This window comes from Triturus cristatus, chromosome 9 (assembly GCF_964204655.1).
Source record: "Triturus cristatus chromosome 9, aTriCri1.1, whole genome shotgun sequence".
Taxonomy (NCBI): domain Eukaryota; kingdom Metazoa; phylum Chordata; class Amphibia; order Caudata; family Salamandridae; genus Triturus; species Triturus cristatus.
This window is the reverse complement of record NC_140592.1, coordinates 373574447-373598070: the sequence shown is the minus strand read 5'-3', so window position 1 is coordinate 373598070 and position 23624 is coordinate 373574447. Positions and strand designations below refer to the sequence as shown.

The 23624-nt window shown below is 46.7% G+C and overlaps 1 protein-coding gene across 1 annotated transcript in view; it reads right to left on the bottom strand.

Annotated features, from left to right (window-relative positions):
• The window catches only part of DLL3 (delta like canonical Notch ligand 3), a 71043-nt gene extending 47725 nt beyond the window's left edge, over positions 1-23318 (bottom strand). The window contains exons 1-2 of the mRNA XM_085625194.1: positions 22654-23318; positions 4345-4584 (exon numbers count right to left, since the gene is read on the bottom strand). Of these exons, the coding sequence (XP_085481320.1) occupies positions 4345-4584; positions 22654-22728 (315 nt within the window). The 5' untranslated portion in view covers positions 22729-23318. The remainder of the gene's footprint in view (positions 1-4344; positions 4585-22653) is intronic.
• Between the last annotated feature and the right edge of the window lie 306 nt (positions 23319-23624).

Genomic DNA, 23624 nt, shown 5'->3' with positions numbered 1-23624 from the left:
ACGGAAACACCTTCCTGAGTAACTTCAGGATGTAGAAGCAGGTGGAGGTAATGCGGTTAATCTGGGCCGCAAAGCCCAGTTGTTCGTCGACTATAATCCCCAAGTTCTTAACTTTAGAGGATGGTACAGGACATATGCCAGCCTCTGTTGGCCACCAGGTAGGCTCCCACAGGGATGGGCCGCCACCAAACTCCATCACCTCCGTCTTATCTGTGTTTATTTTATGATAGTTGTTACTCATCCAGCTCATGATGTGAGTCAGCCATGCATGGAAACTCGCAGCCGCAGATGCCACCTGCTGAAATACAGAGATAATAATCTGTGAGTCGTCTGCTTAAGATACAAACGAGAACCCATGCTGTCTGATGAGACTGGCAAGAGGGGTGACATACATGTTAAATAGAGTTGGAGAAAATGCCGACCCCTGTGGGAGACCGCAAGGCAGGCGGAATGTTTCAGACCGTGTATTTTCCCAATACAAAGTCTGTTCCCTCTCCTCTAGGAAAGATGATAGGAGGGACAGAGCCGCCTCTCCAATCCCGACCGCCTTCAGCCGTTGCACTAACACCGTGTGATACACGGTGTCAAATGCCGCCGATAGGTTGAGGAGGATGAGGATCGCTCCCCCCCCCCCCCCCCCACATCCACCTATCTCCGAATATCCTCAGTTGCTACGACTAGCGCGGTCTTGGTCCTGATCGAAATCCGTGCTAACTTACATCCAATAAGTTATTGGTGTCTAGATAGGTCGACAGCGCCTGATTTATTGACCTCTCAAGAATCTTGGCTGCAATCGGCAGACAAGAAATAGGTCAATAATTCTTGGGTTCCAATGGATCAAGCTGGGGTTTCTTGAGAATTGGTCGAATACAGGCCTGTTTCCAGACTAGTGGATAGAGCCCTGATTGAATCACTTGGTTTAGAAATGGGGGTTAAGTGGCTACTAACAGCCCCCGACACCACATGCATGACCATAGGCGGACACGGATCCCTCGGGTATCCTGACTTAGTGGATAGCAGGAGTTTATTTACATCAGTAGGAGACAGTGTGCTGAACGTATTTAATTGACAATGCTGCAACTTGCCCTCTATTATAGTGGTTTGGCCTGTGTCATCTCTCTGCCTAGTACTCCGAAGTTCCTCATAGATCGTTTGTATCTTGGTTTGAAAAAAATCCACCATTTTGGTGCATAGAGCGGAGTCAGGAGTAAAACGAGTGTTCCGACGTGGTCGTGACAACACTTGAATGTTTTTAAACTGTTCCTTAGTGGAGTTGTTCTTTATTTTTGTTGTGTAGTAACTCTTTTTAGCGAGTATAATGGCTTCTTTGTACCGTTGTAGTGCTCTATTGTAGGATATCTTATTCTCCCTACTAGATTCAGACCTCCACACACGTTCGGCTTTCCTGCATATAACTTTCAACTCTTTCAACTGTGGACAGTACCACGGCGAAGACGCCTGCACTCTTCTTAGTTTGATAACTTTCTCAGGGGCCACTATGTTTACAGCCGCTGCTATCCATTTATTGAACTGGCAAGCTGCCTTCACCTTCTGATGAAAACCATAACCGGCTAGGTTATCAAGCAGCCGGTTGGTTTCTGAGTTATTATTAAGTTCCAGGTGATAGTTAAAGTACCCCAAAATAATGAATGAATTAGAATCTGTGCATGATTCAAGCAGAGTCAGTAACGCCTGCGAAAAAGGGGCTCTAGGGCCCGGCGGCCTATAAAGAAGTATTCCCTGAAAGGAGTAGAGGTTATTGATTTTCACTGTAAAACGCATTGCCTCTGCTGGCAACTGAAATATGGGCTCTATATACACTTTCAAATGATCACAATAGACCATGGCTATCCCACCTCCTACACTGCCCGTCCTATCTAGACTGGCCATAGAGTACCCCACCGGAAGGGCACTATTCCAATCCGGGTCAGAAGACTGGTTGGTCCATGTCTCCGTCAGGAAGACTAAATCCGGCATAGAGACCTGGAGCAGATATTCAAGCTGATATTTATGCTTACTCAAGGATCTGATGTTTAACATCAGACATTTTAAATGCGGTGCCTGCAACAGCCCACCGTTGCAGCTTCGATGGTTCCGGCTGTCAGCAACATTGATATTATCTAGAGAGGTTATATCAGTCCTAGCCTTCTCAACGTACCTTCGCCCCCCTGTATTGCCCCCCACAGTGTCAACTGGGTCTTTAGGTAACCGAAAACAACAGTGAGTACATATAAGCTCTTCCCAACCCTCATCTATGAAACACATTTTTGGCATGCAGCACTCACCTCTCCTAAGTGCCAGAATCTGAATTCTACTGAGGGGGTGGGACCCCGGATGACCAGGGGTTCTGGCGCTGGACGCGCTCCGAGCACCGACAGGCTTGCCTTTGGCGCGCCACCGGCGCACCCCCTGCGCAGACGTGCCAGCGCTCCTTTTATCCCCTCTGAGTCAGCAACTAGAAGGCTGACCTGAACACACTGCGGCCCCGCTCTTACAGGCGAGGACCACGAGGTCAGTGAGAGTGGCTGGAAAGGCCTATAGAGAAACTAGACTGTGCCCGTGAGTATTTAAAACAGCAATTTCAAAATGTCAATCTTTCAGTATTTGTTAAAAACAACTAAATCAGGAACCCATGAACAACATTGACTTCGCCCCCCTGTAATGGAGCACTTCTTACTCAAGGACATCCACTGCCTTATGTGAAGGGGCCCAGGAAAAAGAATCACCCAGGCGAAATAAATGAACATCTGCAGGGTGCTTCCAGCACTGCATGGATGTATTTATCATGGGGAATAGCGAGCTACTGTCATGCTGCTTGTGGTACATATGAAAAGATAGCAAGTCTGAATGAGGGGTGAACTGCCATCAATTTTTACTCTCTTTGACCTTCACTTTTTCACTTCAATTCTTTTTCTTGCGACTCTAAAACCCAGCAGGGTGTATTGATGGCTTCCTGTCTTCTGCTCAGCCTTTCTGAAGTATTTGGAAGAGATTCCGTGTTGGCTCTTTGAAACCAGGGTGAAAGATTACTCAATAGTTGATCTTACTCCGCACTGATAGTGATGTTCATTGACAGCCTGGCTTTTCCATCTGTTTCTTTATACTATTTTAATAAAAATCTATATGGCATTGATTAGTGTTATATGTAGTAGAGTTCCCAATTCCACCCTAGGGTAGAACCAGCATGACACAACTTTGCCAGCTTCACCAGATTTTTGACATTATCAATCTGGCGTTTTTTTATTTTGTTGTTAGCTTTATCAAAATCTCTTGCCTCCTCTCCTCTCTTGGCCTTTTGATATTCACGACGCGCAAATCAAGTTCATGCCATTCTGTTTGGTGCATAAATGTGTGAAGACAACCACAACTCAATATCTCATATAAAATATCCTAAATATAGTCTATACAGAGTAATGCAGGTAGCCCAGTGAGTATTTTGTAAAAAAAAAAAATAATAATAAGTGTCAGGGCTCTCTTCAGGAGGCCACTGCAGCTTGCACAACCCATTGCCCCATCCATGCTGCCAATGATGGTAAAAACACACTTACTAACCATCCCGCTCTTACAAGTGTGACACTTCAGACTATTTTAGGGCCCAAAGCTATAGGAGTGGCTAGAATGGCAGATATTAGTTATTTTTAATGTGTATTGAATTAATAAAAAAACTGTTGTTATCCTCATCATAAATAAAACAAACAGCGGCACCATGTGACAGACTGTCATAATATGTGGGTGTTAGCAATTAAGTGCTGGTGCAAGGTACCGAAAACCACAGGCTCAAGTCAAGCACTGCCTACATTACTTTTAGAAATGCGAAATACACATTTCTAGGACCTGGAACTGAAGCTCTGGAAGTACTGCCACTGTTTGCCTAAAAAGTCACCATACGCTGCTTTTTCTGACCATCTGACACCACACCAGTCTTCAAATGTATTGATGTCATAATGGTGGATTCCTCTATGCATAACAGCACCCAGAAGCAATTAATCTCAGAAGGAGCCTGGTATAAATTTAAGGAGCAGGAACTATTGAAATGCGGCACCTTTATCCCATGCTGCCAGCTCACTCCACATCCAGTGCTGCCCTTTTGCCCCTCAAGCAATACCTCCAACTTCGTACACGTCCATTGCGGCCCATTCACTTTACAATTAATATTATTGCCCTACCTAACATTCACTGAGTTACTTCATCTCATTCAAGGTTGTTTTTTCATCTCACGCTGTGCTGTCTCATCACCTCACAAAATGTTACTGCTTCACCTCACACTCAAACCTCCTTTTTTCGCCCATTAAATTCCTCCCATTGTCAACTACATTGAGAAGCCACTATTGTCTTGTTCCTTACCGGCCACTTGAAGTGGAATGGCACCCGAATGGGGCTGCTTGCTGCGATAGAGCTGGGGTCGGCAGAGAAGATGTCGCTCAGTGCTGTCCCAAACGTGCAGGGTGGATCTGGGGACACTACGGCTTGGGAGTGCTTCAGGCATACTCTGAAGAAGAGGCGACATGGTCGTCCAATGCGGCACAGGTTGCGAGAGCTACTGAAAGAGTGGACTTTCAGCTCGAAGACCCCAGCAGGGTGCACCTGCAAAGAGACAAAAAGGGTTAGATGAAGGAGGTAAAAAGAAGGGCTGCAATAGATTAGTGTTAAATCTTTACTCAGCTTGAGACCCGGGTTGTTTCAGTGTTTATTATACTGCAATAGATACAGTCACAGACGAGAGGGAAAATAGGAGTAGAATGATATAGAAATAGGTTAGAGTTTATGAGATTTGGGGTGATTAGGGATGGTTAGTGCGTGGAGACAATGAAAGTGGTCACAGAAGGAAATAGTGTAGAGAGGTTAAAAGATGGGGAAAGGTATTTTTTAGAAATACGGGAGTTAAGCCCAAAAGGGGAAATTAATACGTTACTTACATTGCAGGGGCAATATTTATTATCTTGTTACAGATTACTTATTGTTGGATTTGGCTTACTCTGCAGTGTCATCCCCAACTTTTTGCCCTCACGCTCCTGTTTTATGATCCTATTTTTGTTTCGTTTTAGGACTCTGTACACTTTATCACTGCTGACCAGAGCTAAAGTGCTTGTTCTCTCTCCTTAAAACATGGTACAATTGGCTTATATCTAATTTACTTGTAAGTCCACAAGTAAGTGGTACTACATGTGCCCAAGGCCTGTAAATTAAATGATACTAGAGGGCCTACAGCACTGATTGTGCCACCCACTCGAGTAGCCCTTTAAACATGTATTAGGTGTGCCACTGCAGCCTGTGTGTGCAATTTTAAAATGCCATTTCGACGTGGCAAAATAAACCCTTTGCCAGGCTCAAACGTGCCTTTTTAATTAATATAAGTCACCCCTAGGATAGGCCCTAAACAGCCAACAGGGCAAGGGTGCAATGTATCTAAAAAGGTTGGTAGTGAAAAAATCTTACCTTCGTTTTTCACTACTGCAAGACCTGCTTCTCTCATTGGATAACATTGGAGTTACCTTATTACATTTAATAAGCTGAAACCTCCAAATAGGAATAGGTAAACAGTTCATGTTTGGTGTCTTTGGAATTGTAATGAAAATCCTCTTCTATGGTGAAGTTAAGTTTTTTATTACAGTTTTGAAAATGCCACTTTTAGAAGGTTGGCATTTTTCTGCCTTAGCCATTTTGGACCTGCAGCCTGTCTCTTGGTCACATGACTGGGCGTAACTGGCAGTTGATCTTCTTGTTTTTCTCGTGGACAGCCACACACAATATAGAGCTTAGGTGTGCCTGGATAGGCCACCACTTGTAGGATGGGAGGGCAGGTTTTGCGCAGCCCCACTTACACCTGGATAGACTGTGTCCTGCCTTTTTACAAAGGAGTGCATATACCTTATAGTTAGTCGGGAGTCAGAGCAGGGGAGGCAGGAAACCCCAGCATTTCAAAAGGAATTCTCTAGAAGTTTCTCCCACTTCAAAGAAGGCACCAGGTATACATATTCGACCTCAGACACCACCTTTTCAGTACACTCCTGGACGTATGGATACTACTTTGCAGCCAGAAGGACTGCCACTCTGGTACCTGATGTCCTGCTTGCTGAGAAGGAAGATTGGACCTGCTTCCTTCATCCCAGGCTGAAGTGAATCCAAAAGGTCAGCCACCTGATATCTTGTTCTGAGCTACCTGGACATAGCAAGATCCAGAGGCTCCCGGCAACTGCCCAGCCAGCCTGCTGCCTGGACCTGCCTGAGCCCTGCTGGCCTGTGCTAGAGTGAGTTCCTGACCCCAATTGGTGCTCCACGGGTCCTGGACCCATGGTGTGGCCTCGGTTTAGCTCCCTTAAGATTTTGGGCTATTCCCGAATGGGCCCATTGATGCAAAAATCTTGCCACCAACACGAAGTTTAAGCAAACTAACTTGATATAGCATCGACCACACGCAGGGATCGCTGAGGCAAAGCGCCAGCAAGGACCATCTGCGAAGCTGACAGTTACTTCACGCTAAAGCGATGACCGCCCACGACTCCCATCCTGCTCTTCGCGCTACTTCAATGGTGCTGTGCCTTCTCCTCGCAGCCCCTTCCACTGTAAACGGAACTCATTGCGCTGGACTTGAAGGTAACTGTGATTTCCACCTGGTCTCGCACGAACAGATAGTTGCGCTTGGTGGTTTTGATTTTTTGGTGCGATTTTCACTAAAATCTTTAAAATTGCATATCTCTGGTTAAACTAATTGGGGGGTTTTTAATGTTTTGGTGTCAAATATGTTTTTCATTTTATTCCATTTTTCTAAAGTGGAGGGGTATTATTTCTTGTGTTTTCACTTCATTACAGTTTGAAGTACTGCATAAATACTTTACATATTGCTTCCAAGTTAAGCCTGACTGCTCTGTGCCAAAGGTACCAGAAGGTTGAGCACACATTAATTTGGGGTTTGCTTGTGACTCCACCCTGACAAGGATTGTGGTTGCAACTTGGGTAGGGGTTCAGCCCCCTCAACCAGTAACCCCATTTCTTACACTTATTTTCTACCATGGACGTCCTTGTTTGTCCTGGCACTGCACATTTGACATTAGACACACATAACACCAATGGCAGTTCCTGCAATTTTCTAGAAGAATAAAAAGAATGTAAGAAATTGATATCTGAAGGTATATTAGAGGTAGACACAGCATATACACAGCATAAATTGAAAATGCTGTTATCGTGTGGAAGAGACTTTTGATTGATGCTTTTTCCTGCACATTATTTTCTGTTTGATGACTTCACCAGCAGCAGAAAAATGTAATTCGGAAACGAGCTGGGGAATGAACAACCCACCAAGAGTTGGTCTGCTTAAAGATGGCGCTGCAATTCCATGCATTGCAGCATTCAGCAATGGTGGTCTCTGTCTCTAGCTGATCCTCAGCAAACCTCAACATATAAAACTGGAGACCCTTCTGATACTAAGGCAACATCAAGGTGATGAGTGAAAATCGACTCAAAAATATGAATCAGGGATTGAAAGACATTTTTTATTTAGTTGTGAACACCGGGTTCCTGTCAACCTGTTTAAGGACCACCAGTACAGAAAGCCTGCGGGTCTCTCCATACCCTTTTTACACTGGTGCCTCTTAGAGCCTCTTTATCAATTATAAGAGAGTGCATAGGTTTGAGTGCAACACTGATAATTGAAACCCAATCCCTGCTGACCTGCGATTTGATACTAGATAATTTTTTTAGAGAGAACTTTTTAACAAAAACTGAAAACTAATAAGATCATCGAAAAACAAACCCTGTTCGTGGAATAATGAATTACCCAGAGAACTGAGGCTAAACATTTTTTCCATGCTTATAGCCAAACTAGCAATAAGAAACCATGACATTCACAACATTCAAAAAATTGCACAATAAAGGCTTTATTTGCTTACATTACCACCAAAAATAGAACGTCATCCTGTGTCCCAAATGCGGTCTTCTTCTAGTAACAAAGACAAACATGATTTCACCCCCACCAAGTCACAACCATCATCTTGGCAGTCATATGTGTAACTGTACCTTGTCTAAGATGGAATGTAGAATCCTGCCTGGAATAATGGACACTGTCACTTTGGCCGAAGAAGAGGTAGAGGGATGCCCAAAATGAGCAGGTTATGATGATGCTAAACATTCTGGTCCAGTCTGGAGCAGATCACAATCGGGTAACCTGCAGCAGAGGCGCAACTAGAGCCAATTTTCGAGGGGGGGAGATGCTAATACAATTATTTTTTTGGGGGGGGGGCTAATTCTTCCAGCAGTAGGCTGAGCAGACGGAGCTGCAGGGGCTCTAAGATGGGGTTAAAAAACAAAAAAGCCTCGTTAACAAGTAAATGGTCTTTTAAAGAGTACTCGGGTGCGACTACAATAAGATGGACGCCAGACCTGCCAGCCTACAGCAGCTCAAAAACTGTCTGTTTGTTTGCCCGGGAAGTTGTCTCAGTCCAGGCTGACACACACGTAGGGGAGGCTGAGCCCTTTTGAGCTCTATGGGCGTTGCGCGCCTGTTCTGCAGTTACCTTAGCACCCGATTAGAAAGGACGAAAGGGAGTAATACTTGTTAGCAATTATGGTAACTGGTGAACTCTCAGTGTCAAAGGTATCGAGTCAAAAATTGCATTTCTTTCTTTGAAATCCTTATGGAGTTTCCAGTCCTACAAAGTTTAATTCATGCTTCTTGAGTTGATGTGGCTAAATATTCTACTTACCAGTCTTACAGCATGCAAAAAACAAGAGGGCGGACAAAGACCGCATTAGCATTGGTTCCCTGCAAAGAAGTTTCCCGAGCTACACCTCCAGTTCACATTCTCCTATCCTTCCTCATTCTATGAGGAAGACCTTGATTCAAGCTCCAGTCGTCAGCCTCCTAGATTTATTGTAATGCCTTATTCACTTCCATCAATGAGACAGTGATTCATAAACTGCAAGTGGTTCAGGATGCTGCAGCACGTCTCATAACTAACCTTCCACTAAGGATGGCTTCTTCTACTCATTTGCACTCTCTTCATTGGCTGCCAATTCATAAACGAATCATTTTTAAAATGTGGTGTTTGACACATAAATCCTTAAAAGGCAAAGGCCCAAGTTAGCTGTCTGCAAGGTTTTTCCCTTACCGACCAGGTAGATCGTTTAAGATCTAGTGATAAAGCCCTGATCACGTTCCTCGAATAAGAAACTCATTCAGTAGGCAGGTCTTTTTCCTATTTAGCCCCTTTGTATAGGAATAAGATTCTGCTCTACTTACTTAGTTGTACGGATCATTTTAAATGTAGAAAACGTCTTAAGACAGCTGTTCGTGGCTTAGTAGTTCTGATTCTGTTTATGAGCTGGGGTGTGCCGAGATACCCCTTCCAGGGTGATTTGTGCATGTTATAAATTCAAGTAACATAACATAAGATAGTAGTCCACATCCGAACTCTTGTTCCCAAGATGAAGAACGGAAGAATTAAACAAATTGCTTGCAATGCCAACAGGTAGATTTGAAGGTGTGTCTCTAGGGTTCACAGAGCACTCAGCAACAAGCTGTCTTTCCTGAGATCCAGAATGTGACAAAGAAAAATTCAAATTTCAAAACAGCAAGGAGAACAAGTTTCTCCTTCAATTATATTTTCTTCTGGTGTCCACCAATCAAACATCGGCAAATCAGCAGTGATTATCTGACAAATTCTCTGTTCATGGGAATTACTGTCCCCCAAGAAAGAAGATACAAGAAGACAGTAGAGGAGGCCCAACTCACTGAGAAAAGGTCCCTGTCTGACCTAAAAGTCCTTTAATAGGAAAACACACACCCACGTTTGCATCCAGAATAGTCCCTTTGAAGATAACTTTTTTGAGAACCCCAGGTGATGCAGCCAGATGCAGGTTATCAGAATATGAAACTGGTTTGAATACTATCCCAGTCTTTATTAATCAGTTGTGGAAAACAAGTGTTCTGCCTTCATATATGTGTTGCCTGCCTACATTTCTGATGCCCTGTGGTTCTGGCAGTGCAAGAACTATGAGCGCTCATGTCTCACCATAGACTGAAGGACTCTGCTATACTTAGGGTGAGTCTGGATGAGCCAGTGAAGCGATTATTCTCTTAGCGAGACAGGAGGATCTGCATTAGACAGACTATGTTGAATCTTTAATGGATTTTGAGGATTTGAGAAGGACTAGGATGGGATTCAGACCCCCATTGCTCATTTGTGACAGCAAAAATAAAACGATAGCATCCTGAATGCCATTCTCCTTGGCATTCTTTTGTCTGTCTTTTTTCCTGGTAACTCTTGTCCCTCAAAGGGCAAAGTCTACCACAGCGGGATAGGCAAGTGTAAGTTTTGTTTTCAAAGGGTAGAAAATATCAGAATTTGATTTGCCATACTAACTGATCTGCGATTATCCATTTCGGTTTCTCAGTGAAGCACAGACTCATCTCCCTGACTAGAGTTGAACGAAGACAGTCTCAGATGTTAAGGAGGACTTATGTGATAGTGTGAGTTGTATTTGAATGATGGCTGACATGTGCCTTAAGTCGATTCTTGTCCCTTGAACAAGCAAAAATGTGCGAGTCTGCTGATTGGATCTCGGCTGGTGAGGTGGGAAATATTTATGCCATTATCTTTTATAACAATGGAAATATGGACGGTGCCCCGTAATATGGGAGTGCTTGCTATCTGCAAAATGTCTAATGTGTTTTTTTCACAAATGCATAAATAGACAAGTGTTCACTCGATGGACCTGAATGAGTAGCTAATTCTGCACAGAGTCCTGGGGGCATTATGAAGAAGGCATACAGACTGGAGATCTGTGAGCACATCATTACTGAAAGGAGACACTCTTTCGGCCTCTTCTCCCTCCTAGGACACATACCGGCAGGGAATCTGATTCAGTGTCCCACTGTGGCAAATGATAGCCAAGAAATGATAACTCTTACGGCTTTCAGACCAATCGGATGGGACACAGCGGGTGTCCAAATGTGTTGTATCCACCACCTTAAATTCTGTTTCCAGAGCCAAAAGAATGTGTTTATTGTACCGTGTGAAAGGTGGCCCCTAAAATATAACTGGGAGCGTGAAAGGTGCTACCAGGTATAAATTGGGTACCACTGGCAAGTGGATTGGGACAAATATGTTTAAATCTGAGGGAGATGGCACTGAGAAGCAGTCGAAACCCAATGTATCTAAAGATGATCTAAAATCAATATCTGACCTGAGTATAGAATGTGAAAGCATGGATAGGTATTGTCAGCATAAAGCTGGTGTCCATGTTCAGCAAAAAGGCAGGTTAAGGCTGTAATTTAACTGAAGTAGGTCAAGCCTCTGAACTTCTCATCTGATTGTGACTGGTTGTTAATATTTTTCATGCTGTGTTGAACTAACTGTTGAGTGGAATTGAAACAGCTCCTAGGTCTATGGCGCCCTTTCTTCAGTATGTGACGGGCTAGTTCTGAAAACATCAGCAAGGCACAACCGTTGAAGGACAATGGGTCGGTCTTCGGATGGATCTTTCACTCCAGTGAAGTTAAGCCGTTTCTCTTCAGTGGTAAAGAACCAACATGACCCTTGAAGTTGCCTTTTCATAGTGAAAAAGAATCCACAAGAGACCAAACCAATGGGTATGCTACCACCTAGTCACGATTTACCTTACATTGGGAGATGTGAGATCAGAGACCATCTACAAGAGTGTGGCTGGGCTATTGAGTAACTGCCTCCCCGAAAATAGCTCTGTGCTGTACTCACCCATGTCACGAGCCAAAAGTTCCAGGCAAATGAAGCTAAGGAAACCATGAAGGTGGTTATACTCCATACTCAGACCAGCATAACAAACATTTAGGATGGGTACCCTAATGCCCATGATTCGCCTCTCGCGCATGCACAAAAGGTGTATGCAGCTGCCTCCTTCCAGAGCCTCAAGGAACTATATCCAAATTGCATCACTGAATCTGTGCCATTCAGAAGACGAGAAAAAGGAGTTACATATTTAACATCCTAAAGCCTTATATGTGGTCACAAGAGATAATTAGGGATAATCACCTCAACATTCTCTGTATAGGGGCCCTGGATGTAAAACAAATGTGCTGCGATCACAGAGAAGCCATTGCATCACAGCGCAGCTGGAGAAGAAATTCCTGATTTCCGGCTGTTGTTCAACTAAGGATTGCTTAACTTGGGTGATTCGTCACTTGTTGGCTGCCTATGTATCACCATCACCATCATTCAATGGAGAGCATTTTATGATTTCTGATTTCCATCAGCCTTAAGGTAGATGAAGGACTCCTGCAGGAGTGACAAAGAGTTGCAAATCACGGATCAGAGACAACTGGGAATAACAACAGAAGTTTTTTCCTGAAATTCAGAGAAGCAGCAGCCTTATAGGTGTGAAACTGAGCATCTGGAGGCAGCCAGAGTGAAGCAGAAACTGGCCGGCGCCAGCTCTAAAGCCAGGGCTGGAGTTCTTGCTCCAGGTAGCAGAGTGCAATGACAAAATTCAGGCCAAAATATTTGTACCACATACACTGACAATAGAGCAGCGGTCACTCTCTGCACGAAAAAAACACGGCAGCAAGCTTGCCGTTGGCAATGAAGGAGATTAGCTTGTTAGATCTTGACAATACTGACATTTTCAGCTATGTGTGGAACTCACAATTGAAACAGTGGCCTGGCGTGTTTCAGGCGTGTTTCAGAGGCTTTACTGTTTAGGCTGAACAATGTAAATTTGCTTTCTTGGCAGTTAAGTACTTTGAGCATGTTGTTGAGGGTGGCCAGGTTAAGTGCCCAGAGCCAATTTTGTTACCACTGCTAAATGGCCCACGTCCAAGGCTCAGGATCAAGTGAAGATTTGTCTTGCTATTGAGGACCATTTCAGGCACTTAGTCAAATGCGTCTGACCCTTAGCACAGCCCCTGTTCTGATGGCCTAAGATTTGCCAAACCAAGATGGTGGCCTAAACATCATGTTTTGACATTTCATTCAAGCAGAAGATGGTATTGTGTGTAAAATCGTTATTGGCGAAGCTTAATCTTGAATGGACTTACACAGTGTAGACCAGTGCCCTGATGTAGGGATAGAAGCAAAAAGAACAGATGATGGACGGAATGCTGAACAATGCAAACATTCACCCCCAGTCACAGATCTGGGTTAAATCCATCAATTCTTTTGCTCACCACCCCACCCCAGTTTTGACTTGGCCATATGCATATCAGTCTTTGACCCTGCTCCTCATGGGAACAGTTCACCCAAACTGCCAGGACAGGTCCTCCCTGGACCGTAAACAAGCATCTTGGAACCAGTTTCGGTGTATCACCCCTAATCAGCCAAGCTAGCTTGAATCTAGTGGCACAGTGAGCACGGGACCAACGTCTGGGCATACCCTTTCCACTTGGGCATACCCTTTCCACTTAGGGCTACAAAAGCAAAAAGAACAGATGACAGACAGAATGCTGAACAATGCAAATATTCACCCCCAGTCACAGATCTGGGTTTAATCTATAATTTTTTTGCTCACCATGCCAACCCAGTTTGGACCCAGCACATTGTTCAGCACCCCGCCCATCAATTGTTCTTTTTGCATTTGTCACCACGAATGGGAAGGGTATGCCCATACGTGGATCCTGTGCTCGCCATGCCACTGGAGTTAAGCTAGCCCGGCTGATGAGGGGTAATACCCCAAAACCGGTCCCAGGATGCTTGTTTCCAGTCCAGGAAGGACTTGGCCTGGTAGTTCGGGCTGGACTGTTCCCATGGCAGCAGGGTTCAGACTGATTTGCATATGGCTGGGACTAAACTGGAATGGCGTGGTGTGCAAAAAAACTATGGATTTAAGCCCAGATCTCTGCACTGGGGCTGAATGTTTGAAATTGGTCAGCATTCCGTCCATCAATTGTTATTTTTGCTGATGTAGGGATAGGGCTGTGTTAAGTCAGGTAGACACAAAGGATCACAAACACCAGATATTTTACCAGAGCCGTAAGATGCAAGAATCTGGGCAACATTTAATAAAGATTATTTGCCTACGATGTTGTCCCTTCAGAAGCTTTTGTCCAACCTCTCCAGCATGATGTTCCTCTTGAAAGCAAGACACCTCATTAGCTGAAGAAAATGATGCAAATGTGTATGGAGCGCTGCAGTGATACAGGTACACTAAGGCATTTGGTCCACCCAACATTACAATAACTAGCTGGATACTTGTACAAACAGTTCTACAGAAGCACCAAGTGTCTCGAGCCCCCCTCACTTGTGTGCATGTGGTCCAGCAGTGTCGTTTGCTGTTCAGGTGTGCACTTTCGGCATTGCTGGTAGAGAAGGGTTCTTAAGCCCAGGGCCCCAGTTTGAGATGATAGAATCACTGTTTACCTCGTACAGTCAACAGGGGGTCTAACAGTCAAAGCTGCAGGAAATACCACAACTGTCATCCATTCTTTATGTGGTCTTTTAGGTTCTAAACCAGACTGGGCTACTTGGACTACATAGGAACTTATGACAAGATTCTCTTAATTTGGTATCAGGGCTGATACCTGACATCACCTGCTATAAAAGCCTTGATGATTGCTGTGACTGTATCATAGGTCCCTTGACCATGCGTGTTATTCTGACTTTCCTTTGCGGCGAACAGAGGAAGCCACTTTGGTATTACATGATGGGAAGGGACAGTTTGAACTCCAGAGGTGTGTTTTATTTAGAATCGCGCAGGGGCATCTCAGGTGGCCAATAGAAGATGCCCTTGAGGGACCAATTGGCTTCTGGTATGAGAAATCATTTCCTTCTCCCCACTCGCAAGGCCTCAAGAGAGTGTACAGTTAGCAAGCCAGACTGGTTGGCCAGAAATTCCTGAAACAATTCAATTGTAATTAAGAAATTAAAAAATTTGAATGGATTTTGAGGCATACACTTCACAAAGTTCACTGAACTGGAATAGACTATTTCACTACTTTAAAGATAAATGACCTTAAGATCGTTATGCAAAAATGTTGAATATCTATTTTAATATAATAACGATATTATGTGCCAGCAAGCTGGATTGGGAGCTTAAAATGCCTTGCAAAGCTTGTGAAACTGTACCCTATTTGACAACCTTTTGCAAAGCTGTTTTTTTCGATACTGCGTCTACCACTACGGTATCTCAGCTCCAAGATACGCTGAATTTTAAGAGGCGGATTCAAGTAGTTTGTAATCCATTGTCTACTTGGGCTTGTTGCATGTTCAGCAGGCGTCAACCCCTGAGGTTTTCATGAAACCTACTTTGCCTGAAAGAAAAAAAAGAATTAGTATTTCCATCGATGGAAGTACCCAGGAGTTCCACCGCCTCTAGCTTATGGGGAAAAAAATTTTGAGGTCAGGAACGTTACTTCTTGGGGCCTCAGATGTTTTGCGGTGGACTGATTGGTACTTATGTTGCGGCCTGAAACACCCCCCTCTGTTTTTTAGTTTTTCAACTTCAGTCTGGTGCATGCTAATATTTCCAAGGATGGGGATCCTGCAAGAAGACCCCTGCACTACAGGCAAGAGTGAAACATTGAGATACAAGTTAAGAGTGAGAGGGACGTCGCAATGCATTGGAGAGTGGAGATAGAAAGCAAGAAATGCTAGGAGAATTATGAGAGACAGATCAAGGGCCTATGTAAGGGTTTGTGGAGACAAGAAAGAGGCTAAAAGAAGGAGGATGGGATGGGGCTTGGGGGCAAACTGGTATATCGGTCGAGATTTTGGCAATCTCTTGAGTAATGTTTTTGCAAGTTTTGTTTGCACATCAAATAAATCAACTGTAACCAGAAGGCTGAACATGGAAGGACAGTATGTGAGGTCCTCCTGCCATTCATCAGAAGGGAGTGTACAGCATGGACCGATGATGCTCTTCTAGTTCCAGTGACTGCAACCTGAGGCAAGCATGGGGCACCACTTGCACATATGAGGTGGCACCGGCAGTAATGACAAGGGTTCTACTGATGCAGGATCCTTTTCAGCATGGGGAGGCACAGCCCGCCAAGGTGACCCAATACGGTCCTGGTGAATGGTGGGTGTTGAGCCGGAATCAGGCCAAAAACTATCAGTGTCATCCAGCCCCTGGATGACACTGATAGTAGAGCTGTACTTACCTTCTGGATGACACTGATAGTAGAGCTGTACTTACCTTCTGGTTCAGTGTGACAAAATCCTGGTTCTCCCATGCCTGGCAGAAGTCGACGACGGGTGTCCATTGGCACAAAAGACGCTTGAAAGACCTACATTTAACCAGAAAATCAGAGATCATGTTTGTATAAGGTGCTTTGGCCCCAAACATCTAGATATGACTAGTAAGGGTCAGCTTCCAAGCCGTGCTTAATTTGTGCGGGTGTTGGCTGATGCTCAGCACCGGCCTTTTTTCTTTTTTAAACACCGGCACTTGTTTATGAGAGTATACCACAAGGTGGCGCTCTCAGTCCGTTTGCTCGGGCACGAGTGCTTAGCAATTCAATATATTTAAATAGTGACATAATTCGCACTTTCAGGCCACTTCTGCAGCTTGGGGCAGCCTGCAACAATCCAAATTATCACACCTGTTTCAGTGTGATTTTTATTAGGTAATGGTGGCACTTTCATATAGCAGCAGTGGCAGGTGCTGTGGGTGCCCCCGGCGGTGGTGGAATACCTTGGGCCCTGGCACAGATATTTTAACAAATGAAGCACCGCTACCGCTTCCCAGGCATAGAACCCCCCTCTCCCCCTTCCCCCAGTGCACTTTGTAATAAGGGTAAACCCTTGAAGACGCATGAGTACGGTGGCTAGCAGGAATAAAGAAGGTGGCTAGCAGGAATAAAGAAGGTGGCTAGCAGGAGTAATGTCGTCCCGCTTAAATAACGACAAAGGGTCTGAAGAAGACTACGTGCGCCCACAAAATGCCTAGCCTCAGCTGGAGAAGACAGGCTGGTCTCGAGAAAAGAGATGTTAGGGGTTATTACCACGCGCAGCGGCTCCTGAGCTAGTTTCACGTTATGCCGGGTGGAAATAAGGAGGAAACGAAGTCCAGAAGGTAGCTGATGAAGAGAAGAGAACTAACAAAGACAACCGTCGCTTTTGTCCTGATGTTTGACCTGCACCAGAGCCAAACTTCCAGAAACTGTGACCTTCCCCTTGACAACAGCCAGAGACCAAGGCCAACGAGACCACCGAGGCATGGGTGGTAACTGCGCATGGTACCAATGCTTAACATGAGCCCAGCTGGCCCCGGCACGGGAGCAGGGGTCACCCCTGCACTCACACACATGCAATGACCTCGACAGCGCTGGGTGACCTTCGCAGCAAGACATACAGTAAGGCGCGATGGGGTTAAGGCGGGACCTAGAAATAGGACAGGGATATTGAGGAAACTGCCATGGCCGAGGCGCTACACGAGGGTCCCAGGGATACCTGGGCAGAATTGGCATGTGTATCAGTGATGGTTGAAAGGTTAAACGCGGCGCCAGGTGAGTCCGCATTTAAACTCCCAGCTCTTGAGGTCCAGGTTTATAAATGGCGCTTGATGGTGGATGAGTGAGTGTAGGAGCTAGAAAAGGGAGGAGTGAGAACCAGTGAACAAGAGGAATAGTGAGATGGGTTCGCATGTGGCTAGGCACGAGAAGGGTGAATGAGTGTTTAGACAGGGAGTGGACGGGGTCATGGCACCGGAAAGGAGCTGAGACAGCTAGTCCGAACGGGAGAGAAGTGAGGAGGGTTTGGCGGTGATCCAGCCTCATGGTTCATTGGGTTAAGAGTGGGCAAGTGCATGAAGCGACATAGACATTGCTAGAGATGAGGGGTTAAGTTCAGGCAGTGAGAAGGCGGGGGAGAAACAGGGGCCGGCTACTGGTCGTCGGGGATCAGGCTGGGCAGGGACTAGAGCTGGTAACTCTTTCCTCGGAGAGAGCGGTTTCTTGAGGGCAATCACCTTCTTTTAAGAAAGTGCACCCTGCCTCCTATGGGTGAATGCCCGCACTATGTGAATCTGTTTTAAGTCCGACCCCAGTATCCCTTCGTTTGGTAATATAAAAAAACAGACATAACATTGGTGAATTAAGCCTCTCAGACTCTCGGGTCCCGGTGCCGCTGCACCTGCTGCACTATTGAAAGCTGCGCTCCTCTACTGATCTGAGAATTACCCTTCCAAATGTATTCCTGTTGTTGACCCGCAGCGCCCAAAGCCCCGGAAGAGATTTGGTCTATTGTCTCTTTCAGCAGCTGTCAAACGAGGGCTTCTAACTTATAGCCCCCACCTGTTCGCTGTGTGATCGTGGACAAATGCTTTATTTCCCGGGGCCTGCCGTCATTTGCCGAAATTGGTAGCACTTATATAAAGATTAACCCCTTTCCACAACCTCTACATAAATTAACTGCTCAAAAACAATGATTGAATTGTCTTCACAGGGTACACTGGGGTTAAATGAGATGTAAATACGGGATATGTGTCCGTCTGCTAGTGTTTTGTTTTAGTTCGACGCTGAGAACTGAAATGACCCTCTGTAGTCCCTATGATGTCTATGGCGGGGGGGGGGGGGGGGGAGGGGGGTAGACTGGGGCTAGCTGTCCTGTAGCAGATGTTTTTAACAGGTGCCCTTTGCTTTCGGCTCTCCTAGAGATCAACCTTAGTTCTAGCGCCCTAACGCTTCCGCGAAGGCATTCATGGCACTGTAACAAGCCCATAATCGCAATCGATGTGGGAAATAGAAAGTTTTGTGAATAAATGGTGATTTAAATTAAGTAGTAGTATGACCTGGGAAGGGTTAGCGGTAGGAATGCAGTGAGTATTAAGAGAGCGCTACACTCGGTGGTAGGTATAGGGGATTGAAGGAACGACACTGTGGCGTGGAGAGAAACCGGGGCAATTGAAAGAGGCTGAGTACAAAGGGATGACTGTGAGCACAGAAGAAACAGGAGTATGGTAAACACAACCTAGAGGTGTGTAGACTGAAGTGACAGAAGCGAGGCTGCGTACCGAAAGAAATCATGGTAACTAACACAGCAGGCACGGAGCGTCGATTAGGAGCACAAAGACATGTTACATGAAAAGTAGACTAGGGTCATAGAGAAACTGGAGGTCGGAGCATAGAGTGAAAAGTGATGCCAGAGAGGAGACCGGGAATAGAATGATGCCATAGAGGGGAGATGGGGACCATGAAACAGAGGGGAGAGAACTGGAGTGTAGAAAGGAGTCTGGGTGCATAGAGAGACTGGAGGACGGAGCAGAGGAGAGAACTGGAGTGTAGAAAGGAGTCTATGGGCATAGAGAGACCGGTATACAGTGCGCAGCATGGTGCCATAGAGGGGGGGTCGGGACCAAGGAACAGAGAGGGGAGAACTGGAGTGTAGAGACGAGTCTAGGGGCATAGAGAGACCGTAGGACGGAGCACAGCTTGCATAGGGGACCAAGGAACAGAGAGGCGAGAACTGGAGTGTAGAAAGGAGTCATGGGGCATAGAGACCGTAGGACGGAGCACAGCGTGCATAGGGGACCAAGAAACAGATGCGAGAACTGGAGTATAGAAAGGAGTCTAGGGGCATAGAGAGACCGTAGGACGGAGCACAGCGTGCATAGGGGACTAAGGAACAGAGAGGAGAGAACTGGAGTGTAGAAAGGAGTCTAGGGGCATAGAGAGACCGTAGGACGGAGCACAGCGTGCATAGGGGACCAAGGAACAGAGAGGAGAGAACTGGAGTGTAGAAAGGAGTCTAGGGGCATAGAGACCGTAGGACGGAGCACAGCGTGCATAGGGGACTAAGGAACAGAGAGGAGAGAACTGGAGTGTAGAAAGGAGTCTAGGGTCATAGAGAGACTGGAGGACGGAGCACAGCGTGCATAGGGGACTAAGGAACAGAGGAGAGAACTGGAGTGTAGAAAGGATTCTAGGGGCATAGAGAGACCGTAGGACGGAGCACGGCGTGCATAGGGGACTAAGGAACAGAGAGGAGAGAACTGGAGTGTAGAAAGGAGTCTAGGGGCATAGAGACCGCAGGACAGAGCACAGCGTGCATAGGGGACTAAGGAACAGAGAGGAGAGAACTGGAGTGTAGAAAGGAGCCTGGGTGCATAGAGACTGGACTACGGAGCACAGCCTGCATAGGGGACTAAGGAACAGAGGAGAGAACTGGAGTGTAGAAAGGATTCTAGGGGCATAGAGAGACCGTAGGACGGAGCACAGCTTGCATAGGGGACTAAGGAACAGATAGGAGAGAACTGGAGTGTAGAAAGGAGTCTAGGGGCATAGAGAGGCCGTAGGACGGAGCACAGCGTGCATAGGGGACTAAGGAACAGAGTGGAGAGAACTGGAGTGTCGAAAGGAGTCTGGGTGTATAGAGAGACTGGAAGACAGAGCACAGCGTGCATAGGGGACTAAGGAACAGAGGAGAGAACTGGAGTGTAGAAAGGAGTCTAGGGTCATAGAGAGACTGGAGGACGGAGCACAGCGTGCAAAGGGGACTAAGGAACAAAGGAGAGAACTGGAGTGTAGAAAGGATTCTAGGGGCATAGAGAGACCGTAGGACGGAGCTCGGCGTGCAAAGGGGACTAAGGAACAGAGAGGAGAGAACTGGAGTGTAGAAAGGAGTCTAGGGGCATAGAGAGGCCGTAGGACGGAGCACAGCGTGCATAGGGGACTAAGGAACAGAGTGGAGAGAACTGGAGTGTCGAAAGGAGTCTGGGTGCATAGAGAGACTGGAAGACAGAGCACAGCGTGCATAGGGGACTAAGGAACAGAGGAGAGAACTGGAGTGTAGAAAGCAGTCCAGGGACATAGAGAGACTGGAGGACGGAGCACAGCGTGCATAGGGGACTAAGGAACAGAGGACAGAACTGGAGTGTAGAAAGGAGTCTAGGGGCATAGAGAGACTGGAGGACGGAGCACAGAGTGCAGACTGATGCCATACAGGGGAGAACGGGACCAAGGAAAAGAGAGGAGAGAACTGGAGTATAGGGGCATAGAGAGTACGGAGGGTGGGCCATAGAATATAGATGGAGGTCACATTGAGGTCAGCGATAGTACATTGGTGTTAGCGGGAGTTTGGTGGCATTGGGACAAAATAGAAACACGAAAATGAAGCAAAGAACAATCTATGCCGCGGGCATATATGAAGGCACCCAGAGGCACAAAGGAGATGTGAACCTCTAATACTAGGAGGAAATGTAAGAAAGAGACTAGGGTGGTTAAGTGCAAAGTGATGTCGGTGGAAGGACGAATGCAGTTATCAGAGGGATTAGGTCAAAAATCTCCTGCTGGAACATCCCCAATTCCTCGCGAGGGAGTCCCATTCAGGGGAACAGCAACGAGGACTTTAGCTGCTCAGCCTCCCTCCTTCCCCGGCACGGGCATCATGTGCAGCGACTTAGTGTCTAACTTCAGAGGTCCCGGGCCGTACAGAGACCTCCTAGCAACACGATAGGTGCATCCCCTACAGGCCAGGGAGGACACAGAGTACCATGGTAACTCAGGGGCCTAAAGGGTTGCCAAAAGTGAGATGAGAAAGAGCTGAAAAGACGGGTTAGGAAGAAATTGCACCCGATCAAGAAGCAAGCAGACCCTGGAGAGGCAGAGACTGGCCAGGAAGAAACAGAGACAGTTCGCGAGGGGTAGGAGGAGGGTAGAGACATATTAGGGGAGAATAAAGACAGATCAAAGCGCAACACTGGCATATAAGGGGAACATACAGATACATCAGAGGGAAGCAGAGACAGTTATGGGGAGGTAGAGTGATTGGGGGAAGTAGCGACAGATCAAAATCGGAGAGCAGCACAGGCAGATCAGGAAGAAAATAGAGACAAACTAGCGAGCAGCAAATACTAGTCATGCAGAATAAGTAGAGACGGCAGACAGCACAACAAACAGATGGGGGAAGAAACAGAGACAGGTCAAAGAGCAGCACAGAGTGAAAAGGAAGACCTAAAGTCAGTTCGAGGAGCAGCACGTGCAAAGATTCAGACAAATTAGGAATATTTATTGGAGGCAGATCGGCGAGCATCACAGATCGATCAGGAGGAACGGGTAGAAACAAATGAGGGAGCAGCAGAGAACTCAGAAAAGGGTAGAGGAAGGTCCTGGATCGCCGCGAACGAATCAAGGCAAGGATGTGGATTAACGGCGAGAGCGGCCGACTTTGAACCTGGGGAACCCGGTTCAAATCTGACGGGAGGCTCAAGCTTCCTGTGATTCTGGGCAAATCATTTAATCGCCCCGTGCCTAGAAATGAACGTGTCCGTCTGTAATTCAACTGGTGCTCATGTAAAGCGCTCTTATACCGTCATGTCAAGTTAGCACTACATAAAACTGCAAACAAAAGGAACAAAAGACAGGCCAGGTGGGAAATCTATATCATGAAGCAGCGCGTGCAGGTGGGACCGGATATCGAAGGGTGAGAGGGGCAGCAGGGAGATGAGGAAACAGCAAAGACAGACCAGGGGTCAGCAAGCAAAGAAAGTTGGATGAAGGGCAGTAACGAGGACAATGGACAGTATGTTATGGACAGGTGAGGGAGCCGCACAGGCAGGACTGAGCGAGCAAGTAGCTGGAAATGGCAGTACTGAGTTCAGGGAGCAGCGACGGGACTTCAGGCCCCAAGGAGACAGGCAAGGGCTCGGATGGCAGACCAAGGACCAAGGAGGACAGAAGAAAAACAGCTCAGGCAACTCACATTTCTCTGAGCTGCAGGAATAACAGAGAGAGCAACACATGGAAACACTCACCGGTGCTGGCCAGAACAATGAGAGCAGTCCGACCAGGAGCAGGGTCCCTCTGGGGCAGGCTGGACACGGGGCCATGCTGCTGCTTTCCGTGGAGATCGCTGTTGGAGGAAAATATATCACAGCCCACGATGAAGAAATCTAGTCCAGCAAATAGAAGACTGAAGTCCAAGAACTCCAAAAAGGAGACAAGCGGCGAGGAAGTGGCCAAGTCCTAGGCTGTCAGTCCGAGACGGAGTCCCCAAAGAACTAGACAGGATCCTCTGTGCCCTGCCTCCCGGGATTTACTGGGAGAACTGTGATTTCCCGTCTCTCTGTCCTTAGGATTTCCCCTGCCTTTCAGATGCCCTGGGATATACAAACTTCGTGAAGATGCTGTCAGCGCCCTGTCTGGCCAGTCCCTCCTGTCTGCAGTGTCCTGGGATGTCCTTTGACTTCGGCAGCCTGTCTCAAGCAATGCCTTGTTTTTGCGTTCTTGGGCTCTCCGCTAGCTGGGGTGGCTCCTTGTTTGTTGCTGGTATGTACTGTTCGGTTCCCGGAGACCCTCTTTTGCGCTGGGTATCCTGGGAGCACTCCGTGCAGCTGACCCCCCTGTCACCGGTGCGTGGAGCTGCCTGCTCCTGACTCTGCCTTCCGACCTCAAGGTGCCAGCGTCTGTGGCTATGAATGGGCCGGAGGTGCCTCCCACCGCCTTTATACTCCTAGCTTCCTGGTGTCAGATCTGTGTCGCTCAGGCCGGCCCCGCCCACCTGTCTGCCTGAACCCCTCAGCTCGTCAATAAACCATACGGCACACACGCGCTTCCTGGTTGGCCCCGCCTACACCGCTCCCAAAGCCCGCCCAGTCACTAGTGCACGCGACACGAGGCCCTCCCCTGAACAGAAGTAAACACCTTCAATCTCAGCTATTTCGATTGCTCAGATTATGGCATATTTGACGCAAATCTCTCAGTGGCGGGTTTAGATTAGTCCTGG